A 14,582-nucleotide genomic window follows, 5' to 3' on the forward strand; every position below is an offset into this window, starting at 1 on the left:
GTTCTTTCTATCTTATATACTTACTGCTGTTACACTTCATAATAGATTTGATTCAAAGTTTCTGAGGTCATTTAGAAAAGATTTACTTTTTGTTTGCATTTATACTGTCACTATCATCTCATTGTTCATAGATTTACTTGAGTGGGCACCAGTAACGTCTCTTTTCCTCCCAGCCCAAATATTGTAGCAGTCTCTCCTTAATCATCTTTCCCAACGATTGAAGGCTCTTTCAGGGTCAGTGGGGAATGAGACCTAATGTTACTGTTTTTCACATATTGAATACACCAAGAGTAGCTTGCCAGGCTCTCTCTGCCCATGCGGGGAGGAGGGGTACTCTCAGTAGCTTGCCAGGCTCTCCGAGAGGTATTACTCTCTATGTTCTGTTGCTTACTGTCTGAACTCCATCAAATAAGGTGTTGTAATTATGGAAAATGGGTAGGAAGTGTCTTATAATGTGTTGCGTGGTCCAGAAAGCAGCCTGGAACATGGCAGCAGTTGTGTAGTGGAGGTCAGCTGCTGGGGCTCAGAGTTTTCCTAAATAATATCATCATCAAGATTTTATGGTTTGGAGACTAGAGAGCTATGATGGCAGGGAGGCATATATCTAGCACACAGTAACTTGGTAACCCAAATTGTTTCCCACTCCCCATTGGTAGAGATACTGGACACAGAGCCAGGGGTCATCCCTGAGCAGAGCTGAGTATGGACCAAAAATTATATGTAACTATATTTATGTACATATAACAATTTTAAGTAGGACATATCTAAGTATCTTAATATTTAAGAAAGAAAGAAACTTTCAACACACCGTCAGTAATCCTTTCACAACTTAACAGCATATCCAGATGCAGGAACATGTAAATTGTTAAACAATTTTAAATTCAGTTAACTACAGTATAATGCAGCTTACATTGTCCTTATTTGCTGCAACACCAGAGAGTTTCCTAAAACACATAACAGAAATCAAGGTGCTAATTGCTGCAGTCTATTAGAGATACTGAGGCGAAAATGTTGATGGTGAAAAAAATAAAAACAACCACTCAAACATTAGATGTGGACTTTTTCTTATATATAACACAGTACAAATATATATATATATATTTAAACATTGAACACATGAACATAAATACATGTATGTGTGCGTGAGCACACACACACACACTGAAAGTCTGTAGAAGTCAGTCAGTGGCATGACTTTGACTAAAGTCTAGGTACTAATGGTACTTTTGATGATAGAGTTTATGCCTCATCATAACTCTATAATCATAACATAACTTGCCCCCAAAAGTCTTGAACCACCATGCTTCTGAGGGGAATATGGCACTGAAGCCACTGACAATACTATTCCTCATATGCCCAAGCCCCATAGAGATTGTTTTTGCACTTATTCCTGAAATGTCTATCCCAGCTATTCCCCCAAAACATCTGTTCAAATTTGAAGATCATTTGTCACTGAATGTCTGTCACAGACTAATTTAGTTACCTCAATTTCTCTATCTAAAAATAAATTCAATGTTGATTGAGATCAATTTAAGCTAGCACTATAGCACTGTCGCACCACCATCCATCGATTTGCTCAAGCGGACACCAGTAACATCTCCATTGTGAGACTTGTTGTTGCTGTTTTTGGCATATCAATTACGCCACAGGTAGCTTGCCAGGCTTTGCCATGTGGGCAGAATACTTTCAATACCTTGCCAGGCTCTCTGAGGGGGACAGAGGAATTGAACCACTGTCGGCCATTGTGAGGCAAATGCCCTAGCTGCTGTGCTGTCACTCCAGTCCCAATTCAAGGTAAATTGAGGTAACTTCTGTTTTGTTTATAAGTATCAAGTGTAGTTTTATATTTCACCATTGGTATAGAGTAGACAAAAATTACCACCAAAAGCCTAGTTCTATCCACCACAATCAAGTGATCACCTTTTATTATTTCACCCATTATTATACCCTTTCTCTGATGATCCCTTTCATTCATAAGTATTCAGGTGCATCACATTAGTTTTTAAAAATCAAACCACATGTGATTGAAATCAGATGGATTTATTTATTTATTTACTCATCCATTTAATCCACTTATATGCACTCATGTTGTTTGCTTATCTTGGCACATATAATAAGAGTTTCCTGAAGTAGAGATACATATATCCTTTTGAATTTATACATGTTTTTCAATCAATGCTAAATTGTAATATACCTGGATCATGGTGTTTTTCTCTTCTTACTTCAGTGAGTATATTGGTACTGCTGCTTATAGTAGCTACTTTGGATTTCATCTCCTCCAAGACTGTAAGACAGCCGTTTATTCCAGACACACTCACCAGTATTTATTACGACTGTTCTAATTTATTAACATAGCAACCTTTGTTAGTATATTTTATGCCTATAACAGCAAGGTTGAATTTTAGGCTTACATTATTACTCTCAGATATTCTTAAATTATTTATTATAATCTTCTAAAACTTATTATAGGCATGTTCCTACTAAGTTCAAATTTAGTGGTCATTTATGTTTTGGTTTGGGGGCCACTCCTGGCAGAGCTGAAGCCATACCCCTGACTCTGTGTTCAGGGATCACTCCTCTAGGGCTCAGGGCACCATACAGTGTACCAGAGATAGAACCCCAAGATGGCCACATGCAAGACAAAGGTCTTATCCACAGTACTATCAATCCGGCCCCTTAAGTTCTTATAACACTTCTTACTGGGTCACCATCTAAGAAGCACAGTTGAAAAAAAATAGAGGGACTTTGTTGACAATGAAACAACTTATTGAAAAGGATGTCCATCAGCTTGGGCTGGAAAGGAGCTTCAAGGAGACATTGAGAGAGTGTCTAATTTTAAGTTAAGCAGAGAGAGAGAGAGAGAGAGAGAAAAGCTTATACATATTTTAGTAGTTCTTCAGGAAACATAGATCTTCCTGAGGAAGGGGATTATGTGCATGTACGATTAAAGTTTATGCATGCAACAAATATATCTCACATATACAGAGAGTGGTGGCAAAATGCCATGGGGTGTGTTTTAACGAACATGAAGGAAGCTAGAGGTCTAAAAAGCAATCTCAAGCAGTCAGTTCTGTCTGGAAAAGGGCCTTGGATCTTTATCAGTACAAAAATATTTCTGAAGTTCTTGCAAATAATTAGAACTAAAAATATGCAACAGTCAGCTATTCTAAGGAGATTGCCACATACTCCACCAGCCCCGAGCCAGTCTGTTTTAGCTTTTTCTTACTCCAGAGAGTGTTTCTAACTTAAACGGTGAGGTGGAAGGCATGGTGAGGTGCCGGAAGAAAGGAACTAAAGTTGCTCAAAGCTTTAATATTTTGATGGAGTCTTAGTAGGTCTTTGAATATCCCTATCATTTGATAGTAGTGGAAATAGATCACAGACCACACTTATAGTACAGTAGGTAAGGAACTTGCCTTGCAAGCAGCCAGCCCGGGTTCTAGAGCTACGGATGTATATGGTCCTTCAAACCACCAGGAGTGTGCATTTATAACTGAATCAGGACGGAGCTCTAAATACCTCCAGTATGACACCAAATCAGAACCAACAACCAAAGGGAGAGGTATTCATCAAATTATGCTTTAAGCAAATAAATTATTTTATTATTTATATAACTCTGATGTTTCTTTTATCCTCAGGTCTTTTTTATTAAGATGCAATAATTTACAGTGTCATTTGCAATAGTTGTTTCAAATGTATAATGTTCCAAGATCAGTCCCACAACCACTATCCCCTAACCTCTATCAGATCTCCAAGTTCCACGCCACCCCTATAGCTTACTCTCTTGGAAGGCATTTAACACATTTATTTCCTGTTCCGTGCTCCAGCAAAACTTAAAGAAATGGCAAATGGGATTATCAGAAATCAACAACAGTCAACTTGTAGTGATTGACTGTGATAATATTTTAAATAAGTAAATAAAGAAATTTAAATCATTGAATACAATATAATACACTGTTATTCCTGTTCACATAACTAAGATTTCAGCTCCAGAATCAACACTTTTTGCATTAACTTTTGCTTTGTACTTGGATGTTATAGTGGTGACCATTGTATCTTCCCTATCGTGAATGAAGCTTTTATTTTTTTGTCTCTTCATAGGCCTATGAAAATGTATTTATTTCATACTACTTGGTCCAAAACCTTTTTATTTGTTTTTGCTCTTTAGGCCACACCAAAAATCAGCTGTGTTTAGGGCCTACTCCTGACTTTGTGGTCAGGGGTCATTCTTGTTGGGATTCATGGGAACGTATGGTCTGGTGCTGGGGACTGATCAGGGGACTCATGCAAGGCGAGCTCCATAATCCCTGTACTACTTTTCTGGTCCCCAACATTCACTTTAAAAGGTGTTAGGACTGAATGACATGGAATTTTTTTTAATGGCTCCTATGTTGAAGGATTATACAATGACAATAGCTAACAGCGGCTTGACACATTCTCTTTGTCAAGCATTTTACAGTATTATTCCCGTAAATTGTCTCATTGAAACCCAAGACCCCATTTACCAAGGAGAATATATATGCTTGGAAAGCCAATATGATATTTGACAGTAGCCATGTGAGTATCATTGTCTACAAGCATTTTTAATTTTAACTCTAATTAATTTGCCATAAACCAAAACAAACACATCATTAAAAAAAAAGTGTTGCTTGCAAAATGAGTTTTGCTTCTCTTTTGTCTGTTGATTCTTTCTCTTTTTTTATCTCATAATTTTACTGGACCATCGATATCAAGTTGAGTGATCAAAATTTCCACTCATGCTATTTAGGCCACAGTTAATCTGGGAACAAAGTAGCTGCCATCTAAACAGCAACAATTTGTATTCACATTTGGTCTTTTTGTCAGCTCCATACTTAAATACAAAAACACTTGGGAGACAAACTCAATTTCCTCACTCCTTCTAAGATGGTCCTAATTTCTGAGGGTAGATAAGATAGAGAAGAGACCAGTATGACAGATATAGCAGGGAATAATCACACTGAACAAGATCTGAGTTTTAAACATAGGTAAAGTGATATTATTGATAACATTTTAGTATAAATATTGCAAACCACAATGTCCAAAAGGGGAGAGAGAGAGAGAGAGAGAGACAGAGAGAGAGAGACAGAGACAGAGACAGAGAGACAGAGACAGGGACAGAGACAGAGAGGAAGAAGAAAGGCACCTGCCATAGAGGCAGCAGGGTGTCCATGGGGGGGGCTGATGGGAGAGAACCTAGGGACACTGGTGCTGGGAAATATACACTGGTGCAGGGATGGGTGTTGGGATGCTGTGTGACTGAAATTTAATCATGAACAGCTTTGTAAGAGTCTATCTCACAGTGATTCAATAAGAAAGTAAGTAAATTAAATGGCCCTATTTTTTGTCCACTTTGAGCAAAATTAAATGAATAAAATCTGTTCCATTTTGAAAAAGAAATTGAAAAATAGCATCATTGTACTTTTCAATTAGAAATCATTATGCAACAATGGTGATTCTTATTCTTGCTCTGTTTACATTTGTCTTATACTTATTTTATGTCAGTTTTGTTTTGAAATGATAAGGACTCCAAGAATGTCCTTAATTTGAAATAAAAAAAGTAAATGAATGCAGTTTAGAAATTTGCTCTATATTTTGGAAATTTCTTATTATGGTACTGCTAATTATGATTTAAGTATGATAATTAAAATGACAGATTAATGTGATAGATATTTTATATTTTATTTGGTGTCTTATTCACAGTATGAGAAGTATAGGTATGAGAGTACATGTGTCATTCAATATTGTTAACAATTTACTGATCCAACAATGCACATTGTACTCACTAAATAAAATCACTGTATCACTATCATCCCGTTGTTCATCGATTTGCTCAAGCAGGCACCAGTAACGTCTCCATTCATCCCAACCCTAAGATTTTAGCAGTCTCTTCTTACTCCTCCTTCCCAACGAGTGGAGGCTCTTTCAGGGTCAAGGGAATGAGACCTGTTATTGGTACTGTATGTTGCATATTGAATACACCCCAGGGTACACCACAGCTTGCCAGACTCTTCCGTGAATATAAAATTATACTCACTGTATCACTGTAACAAACCTGGGTTGGTCACGTTCAATTCCTCCATCCCTCTCAAAGAACCCAGCAAGCTACCGAGAGTATCTCTCCCGCACAGCAGAGCCTGGCAAGCTACCAGTGGCATATTTTTTTTTTTTTTTAAAGAAATATTTTATTGAAACACCGTGAAAACAAAAAAAATACAAAGCTTTCAGGTTTAAGTCACAGTCAAATACTGATTAAACCACCATCCCTTCACCAGTGCACCCGTTCCACCACCAAAAACCCCAATACACCCCCCTCCCACCCCACCCCCCATCTAAGTAGCTGATGATATTCCCATTATTCTCTCTATATATTGAGTACATTTCATATTTCCATACAGAACTCACCAGTGGCATATTTGATATGCCAAAAACAGTAACAACAAGTCTTGGTAAATAAAATAAATGTAATTTTTCAAGCATTAAGATATAGAATAATCAGATTTAGTAATTGAAGTAGGTTTCCCAATAATTATTTATCTCATGCCTATTAAGTTTTGTTCTTTCTCTCTATCTCTCTTTATCTCACTCTCCTCTCTCTATAGCTGTAGTTACAAAAATTCTCATTAACCATATGTATCACTCTATCACTTTCACCCCATTGTTCATCGATTTCCTCTATTGGACACCAGTAACGTCTCTATTCCTCCCGACCCTGATATTTTAGCAGCCTCTCCTTATTCGTCCTTCCCAATGATTGGAGGCTCTTTCAGGATAAGGGGATTGAGATATATCATTACTGTTTTTGGCATATTGAATATGCCATGGGTAGCTTGCCAGGCTCTGCCCGTGCGGGTGGTATAGTCTCCCTAGCTTGCCAGGAACTCTGAGAGGTATATACTGTCTGAACTCCATCAAATATGGTAAGGTAATTATGTAAAATGGGTAGGAAGTGTCTTATAAAGTCTGAAAAGTGGCCTGGTGGCGATTGGGTAGTGAAGGTTGGCTACTGGGGCTGGGTCTCTTGGGGTGGGGAGGGTGCTCACCTGCACCTCTGTGGGGCTCCCCTAGTGAAAACAACCTTGCTTTTCTGATGGCATGGTTATGGGGACCTCATTTTATGCTCCTGTCTGGGAGGAGCAGACATAGAGATCTGCAATAGTAAAGGCCCAAGGACAGAGGGCTTCGCTGTCAAGAAGTGGCTGCAATAGCACGTCCTCCACTCCAGACAGCACACTCTCTGCTCGCAGCCAGCAAAGTCGAGTCCTCAAGGCACTCAGGCATTCTCGTCCTAAATATCTGACATAAATACCAAGCCCTTCCAGAATGAACAGATGAACTAATGAACTAATGAACAACTAATAAACATATGTAATATATAATTACTCTATTAAAGTTGTAGATGTTCTTACGTATTTATATAACGAATAATAAAGTACATCTGTACTTCTAAAGACATATGTGGGTTGTAACACAGTGGTAGAATACACATGTACCTGTGTATGTTTGAAGCTATAGGTTCAATTCTCAGAATGCTCGCTAAAGTAATTATTAGTACTTTCACAATACTCACATCTTTTTTCCTCTAAAATTCAAGGTATTAAATGGTATCAAGAATTGAATACAGGGGCTGGAGTGATAATACAGTGGGTAGGGTGTTTGCCTTGCATACAGCTTGCCTGGGTTTGATTCCCAGTATTCCATATGGTCCTCTGAGCAATGTAAGGAGTAATTCCTCAGTGCAGAGCCAGGAGTAACTCCTGTGCATTGCCAGGTATGACCCAAAAAGCAAAAAAAAAAAAAAAAGATAAAAAAGAGTTAAATACACAGGCTATGAGGCTGTGGAGAGGTAGTACAGCCAGTGGCCCTCTTGATTTGCATGTGGCCAACCTGGTTTCCATCCCTGGCATCCCATATGGTTCACTGTGCAAAGCCAGATATGATTCTTGAGTGCAAAGCTAGGAATAACTTAGAAGCAGGTGTGGCCATCAAACACATAAAGAATTGAACAGAGAGGCAGAGAGGTGGTACCGAGTTTAAGGCACTTGCCTTGTAAACATCTGGCTGTGGTTTGCTATTCCAAATCACATATGGCATGTGCTCCCCACCTCCAAGAATTGCCAATAGTTGTCCCTGAGCACAGAATTATACGTGAGCCCTGAGCCACCAGTTGTGACTTTCAGCCCCCGTTCTCCCAAAAGATGAGTTGAATAGGTATGTGGTATATTCAAAAAATGAAGTACTATGGTAATACTACTAAAATCAACCCACTTAAAATAGATGAATTTCACTTCTAACTTGAATAAAAGAACTAAGACCCAGAAAGTATATGTAATAAACTCCATTTTATAAACTACATTTATGTAAAGTTTTGAAATGAGCCTATGTAAGCATCTAGTGAACTGAACTTTTGACAAATTGAGTAGTACAAAAGTTGCATGAAGGGATTGTGTTGGTAATGCATCTCCATATGTGTGATGCCTGCAAATGTGTGTTCAGTCATTAAACGTTTAATGAGTCGAAGGTCTAGAGGGATAGTGTAGGAGGTAATGAACTTTCCTTGCATGCATGCAACCTGGATTGATCTCCAGGGTCCGTCAGCCCATATATGTTTCCTGGAGCATCACACAGAGTAACTCCTGAGAAGAGCACTTCAAGTAAGCCCTGATATCACCAGGTCTGACCCAAGATACTTTTTCCCCAAATTTTTGAGTTGATTTTGTGTATCTTTGTGGGTTTTCTTTGTAATTTTACCAATTTATACATATGTCTATTTGGATGCAGCATCCATTGGGTCATGGGGCCCTTGTGCAGTCATTTTGTACTGAAGCACGTGGGGCATTTGTTCCACTGAGAAATAGCATGGACTTCAAGGGAATCCAGACGGGAAGGGGGGGGCAGTGGAATCCCAGTGGTGGGGGGTTATTGGTCCTCTGGTGATGTTGTGGTCTGGTATCCCTTATTATAAAGGGGCATGGAATTGTACCCCTAAGTCATAAGCAGTTATGTAAGCAGACCTCATATCGATTAAAAATAAATATGTAAAAATACCTCCTCTCCCTTTACACATCTGCTCGCGTGCAAGTGTGTGTGTGTGTGTGTGTGTGTGTGTGTGTGTGTGGTGTGTGTACATGAGTATGCTTGCTTTTTTGGGGGGTTAGTCACAAACCTTGAATGCAGAGTTGAGCTGTGTGTTCTCTCCTTTTTTACCTCCTTGGTATATGATCAGTGTCATGCCTCTCAGAATTTCTAAGGCCTGTGTAAGGAACATGATCATTGCAACATACCTGCATCTTGAGTTTTTTGTTTTGTAAGTCCCTGCCCCCCCCAGCAATTTCTAAGTGAAAATTAATTCCTTATTTATTTCTCTTGTGGTTTGTGTTCAGTCTGGAGTGATAGCACAGCGGGTAGGGTGTTTGACTTGCACATGGATGACCGGGGTTCAATTCCTCCATCCCCCTCAGAGAGCCCAGCAAGCTACCAAGAGTATCCCGCCCGCACAGCAGAGCCTGGCAAACTACCCGTGGCGTATTCGACATGGCAAAAACAGTAACAACAAGTCTCACAATGGAGATGTTACTGGTGCCCGCTCCAGCAAATCAATGAACAACGGGAAGACAGTCCAGTGCAGTGCTATACATATGGGTTGAAGTGTGTGAAAAACAAGTGTAGAAGTCAAATTTCCCTTACAAAGATTTTGTAATGCCTACTCCTTTCTGTTCTAAAGTGAAGTTAAACTTTTCTAAAGCTAGAGTTGTCTCTTGCAATGTGCTGTTCATATGTGTAGACCAAGAAACAAAAGCCTGGTCATTTAAAAAACAGGCATAAACTTAGCTGCAGACCAAATAAACACTCTCACTGTAAAAGTGATTCCCATGGTGTGAGAAGGTAGTGTCTGCACATGACAAATTAGTTTACTCAGACTTGCTGTATGAAAAATGAGGTTTTCATCAGTGAAGATCAAATAGGTAGGAAGTTTGTCAGCAGGTGATTGGCAAGACACCAATGTGAGGACCTTTGGCAGGTAGGAGGATTATCACACTGTCTTGGGAGGTGAACTGACTAATCTGCTTGCACACGTGAGGGACTTGGATGTGGCAGAGGTCTGGCGCTCAGCCTCCCAACTGCCTTTACTCTATTGCAGGTAGTTCTATTTTTGTTTTTCTTTAGTATGTGTTAAAGTTTGCATTTAAGAAGATCGCTGAAATATAGGAAGCCTGTTATGTGCATTCTAGAAAACTGCACTTCAAAAGAATATTAGTAATCCTTGAATTTTCAAAATGAGATAACTTATTTTCAGGCATTAATTCTGATATTTTCTTTCTAAGAAGTTTTGCAGATATGGCTCATTACACCCTTTATAATGAACTTGAAGGGATAAGAAAGATAATATAACACTACATGTTTAAAATATGTGATGGAAGTGTATCATCTCAGAGAAATTAATAATAAGGGGCAGCTCGGCTTGAGTTGTTTTGTAGTGATGTAGGTTTATCAATGTACAAGATAAATTGTTCTCCTTTTCTCTACAGGTGTGCAGTTCAGCTTTCACACCTTTCACCTGGAAGACCATCACGACTACTTACTCATCACAGAGAATGGTAGTTTCACCCAACCACTCGCACGCTTAACTGGTTCCGAACTTCCCTCAACAATCAATGCTGGTCTCTATGGAAATTTCAGAGCTCAATTACGCTTTATTTCAGATTTTTCAATATCATATGATGGATTCAACATTACATTTTCTGGTAAGAATATATATGCACGCAAAACCCCCAAAATGTAGTAACTAACAAATGCTATGAAAAAATATGAATTATAATTTATAACAAAACAGAGGGAGGGTAAACATAGTGGATGGTAGCAATTACTACTTCACAGAGAATTTCCAACCTAGAGAGGTGAGTCAAAGGGGTATAGTTTAACTGTGACTCGTTAAGTGTAATCCTGATGGCCCCTATACCGCATCACCATCTGTCTGACGCAGCAGTATATCCTGGCCACTTTCACCAGAAGGGAATACTGATCACCAGGGTACCATATCCCCACCCCCACAAATAAAACAAGGAAACTTTAAAGTAAATTGTAAAACCATTAATATTCTACATTCAAGGGAACTTTATAACAAAAGCACAAAGTAAATTAAATAATCAAAAGCCAACCAAAACTTGCATTTTTTTTTTCATTTGTTCTCAACCATAATTTTAAATGGGGCAAACTACCTAAAATACTTAGTGAGCTTACAAAGGAAATTCATAATTTCAGCTCCTTGGCTTGCATCTACTGGGAGATTTAGGTCATGCATCTGAAGAGCAGAGCCAGTGGGTGAGTGGACAGGGCCAGGGATCACAGGAGGTGGGTGTGGCTACCAGGATTCAGGGAGTAATTGGATGAGTGGGGGAAGACTGTTCACCCACACTCAGAGAAGACCTGAGAGTTCTGAGGTCAACACCAAGGTACTTGGGGTTTATGTGGGTTAGTATTGCTGGAGAGATATGTAGTGAAGCCATTTGTCGAGGAGGATTGGGAAAATAGGCACAAGGTAGAGGGAAGGTCAGTCAGGTGCTGGGGTTGGTGTTCATCAATTTGCTCGAGTGGGCACCAGTAACGTCTCCATTGTGAGACTTGTTGTTATTGGTTTTGGCATATCCAATATGCCATCAAAAGCCCGTAACAACTATATTATGAACAACTTTGTAAGCCATAGGGTTTAAATAGACTTTTTTAAAAGGAAATCCAAATAAAGTTTCAATTGTACTAAAATTAAATATGAATTGAAAAATTGCAATATTCTCCTATTATCTATCTTATAAAAAGACTTAGTTTACATGTCAACAATATTGTTACACTTAATAACTTGTTACCTCTTTTTATCAATGACTGTTTCTCAAGGCTGTACTATAACTTGAATACAGAAATAGCTGACAAGAATATGACCAAAGAAAAGAAAAATTAACAGCTTTCTAATTGGTAATTGAATAGATTAAAGAGACAGGTAGGTTTTTTAGTACAAAAACAGATTAGTAAATAAATAAGTAAAAAATGAAAAAGAGAAAACATACAATACCCCTTACAATGAAGTTGTAATATTACATAAATATTTAAATAATACTAATGCTGTTGTTCAATTACGGGGGATGAGTTTAGTAATTGGGTAACAATTTTTGACTTTTAAAGTAATAAAAGTAAATTATAACAAATAGTAAATAAATGTAATAAATTTTAACTTAAGGCATCGAAAGAATATATAATCAAGAATTGTAAGAAATATGAACATCAAACTATGTTTTCTGTTCATTCCATTTATAACATTTTCTGAAGACTACATGTGAAGTAACATGTTTATTAGGGCAGAAGCAATAGTATAGCTGGTAGGGCGTTTGCCTTGCACACGGCCTGCCAACCCGGGTTCAATCCCTGGCATCCCATATGGTCCCTCAAACACTTCAGGAGTAATTCTTGAGTGCAGAGCCAGGAGTAACCCCTGAGCATCACTGGGTGTGACATAAAAAGCAAAAATGAATAAATAAATAAATGAAATGCTTATCAACCAGCTCACCTCTCATATCCAAAAGATTATTTATTTAATGTTCGTTATTCATTTCTTAGAGGATATTTCAATATGTGAGCACCTCTTGCATCTTATATCTTTCAAAACACATATCGAGTTTCTTTTATTTTACCACCATAAGAAACCATGCATTTTAGATAAGGTACATTTTACTATTACAAATTATTTCATTTCAAATGTTATTTTGTGTTTTGAAATATACAGCCATTATTTCAATACTATAAGTAAAATGATCTATAAAATGGAAATATTTCTAATGCAAAATACGTAAGATAAAGCTTTCTTTTTTTAACTTTTGTTTCAGAAGGTAGATCTTCTTATCTATTGAATTTAACACAAAACTATTTCTGCAGCTATGGAGTCTTTCACAAAAGATGAAAATATATCTGACATTAGCATGTTTCAATAATTATGCATGTTGCCATTTTAAAGTCTATGATTAATCCTTAAAAATACCCCCTTTTAAAAAGGAGAGATATACTTATAAAACAGTACATTTTTTTTGCCTTCCTTTTTCTCTAACTTATAGAATATAACCTTGAACCTTGTGAAGATCCTGGAATCCCTCAATTTGGTAACAGGATTGGGTTCAGCTTTGGCGTTGGTGACACTCTGACCTTCTCATGCTCCTCTGGTTATCGACTGGAAGGGACCTCAGAGATCATCTGTCTTGGTGGTGGCCGACGAGTGTGGAGTGCACCTCTGCCAAGGTGTGTGGGTACGTGGTCAGCTGCTTTCATTTGCTTGTATGTGTAGTCACCGTTCATGGAGATGCATGATTACATGCCCTTTGTTTCTTAGAATCTGTTCGAGTTCTCCATTTATTTCACATTAGTTATTCCAGTGTTTTTTTTTTCCAACTTGGCAACTTCTATTAACTTCTCAATGATCCTATTCAAATGAGAATATTTATAAATTGGTTTCCAAACGATGGCAATAGAAGTAGAGGGAGAGCAGGAGAGATCAAAAACAAGAGAGATGGATAACACACTAATCATAATTTGGAAGCTTAGGGAAAATTATATTCTTGTGTTCTATTGATAGATGATTTTTCCATAATTTCCGACTAACAATTTGAAAGTGTTTGACAACTTATAATTTGCATGCGTGATTCAAGAAGATACATTGAGTAAATAGCAGATAATTAAGGCTCATCAAAGCCTTGATACAGTGTGACAATCTTTGTAAGTAATCTATTGTGATGGACGTCTCATTTCATATTTTGGGATAAAGAATAGCAATTATTAAATGTAAAAAGTTTAGAGATGGCACCTTAACTTTTTTAAGTGAAATACATTCTGGCTGATAAAAAGGAAAATAGGACCCGGGTGGCCACACATTTGTGCAGCCACTCTGCTGCTGATCTACCACGATTAGGAGGCCAGTTAGACTACTTTTGGTAGCAGCAACTGCTTCCAGCAATGTCTCTAGACTGTGAACTAAGCCATAGCCTCATGCTGCCCCAGGAAGGGAAATGATGCAATTTCTAACATAAATCTCCCTGGACTTAATTACTAAAATTCTAAAATACAGAAATCCTAAACCACAGCCGTGCAACTTCATATCTCTTCATTCTCAGCAATGGAAAACTAATTATCAAATACTTCCTTGTCAGCAGGGCTGTATTTTGGGGGGAAACTCCAACAACAATAGTGATTTTTGTGTTGAAATATGGAATGTAATCAAGGTAAAGAGAAAGTGAAGTAAAATTTATCAGCTACGCAGGCGGGGGTGGGGGAGTGGGGGGGTGGGAGGTATACTGGGTTTTTTGGTGGTGGAATATGGGCACTGGTGAAGGGACGGGTGTTCAAGCATTGTATAACTAAGACATAAGCCTGAAAACTTTGTAACTTTCCACATCATGATTTAAGAAAATAAATAAAATTTTTAAAAAAGGAAAATAAATATGTAGAGAAAATGGAAGACACTTTATTAGGAGTTAAGGAATTCCATACATGTTAAGACAAAAATGGAGAAATAAGAACCTTTAGTTAGA

At 37.9% G+C, this 14,582-nt stretch overlaps 1 protein-coding gene across 2 annotated transcripts in view; it reads left to right on the forward strand.

Moving 5' to 3' along the window:
- The window catches only part of CSMD3 (CUB and Sushi multiple domains 3), a 1,180,343-nt gene that overhangs the window by 775,038 nt on the left and 390,723 nt on the right, over positions 1-14,582 (forward strand). For both annotated transcript variants that reach the window (XM_004607658.2, XM_055125482.1), the window contains 2 exons: positions 10,548-10,763; positions 13,116-13,304. In XM_004607658.2, coding sequence (XP_004607715.2) covers positions 10,548-10,763; positions 13,116-13,304 — 405 coding nt within the window. The remainder of the gene's footprint in view (positions 1-10,547; positions 10,764-13,115; positions 13,305-14,582) is intronic.

The sequence above is a fragment of the Sorex araneus genome, chromosome 2 (genome assembly GCF_027595985.1).
Source record: "Sorex araneus isolate mSorAra2 chromosome 2, mSorAra2.pri, whole genome shotgun sequence".
Classification (NCBI taxonomy): Eukaryota; Metazoa; Chordata; class Mammalia; order Eulipotyphla; family Soricidae; genus Sorex; species Sorex araneus.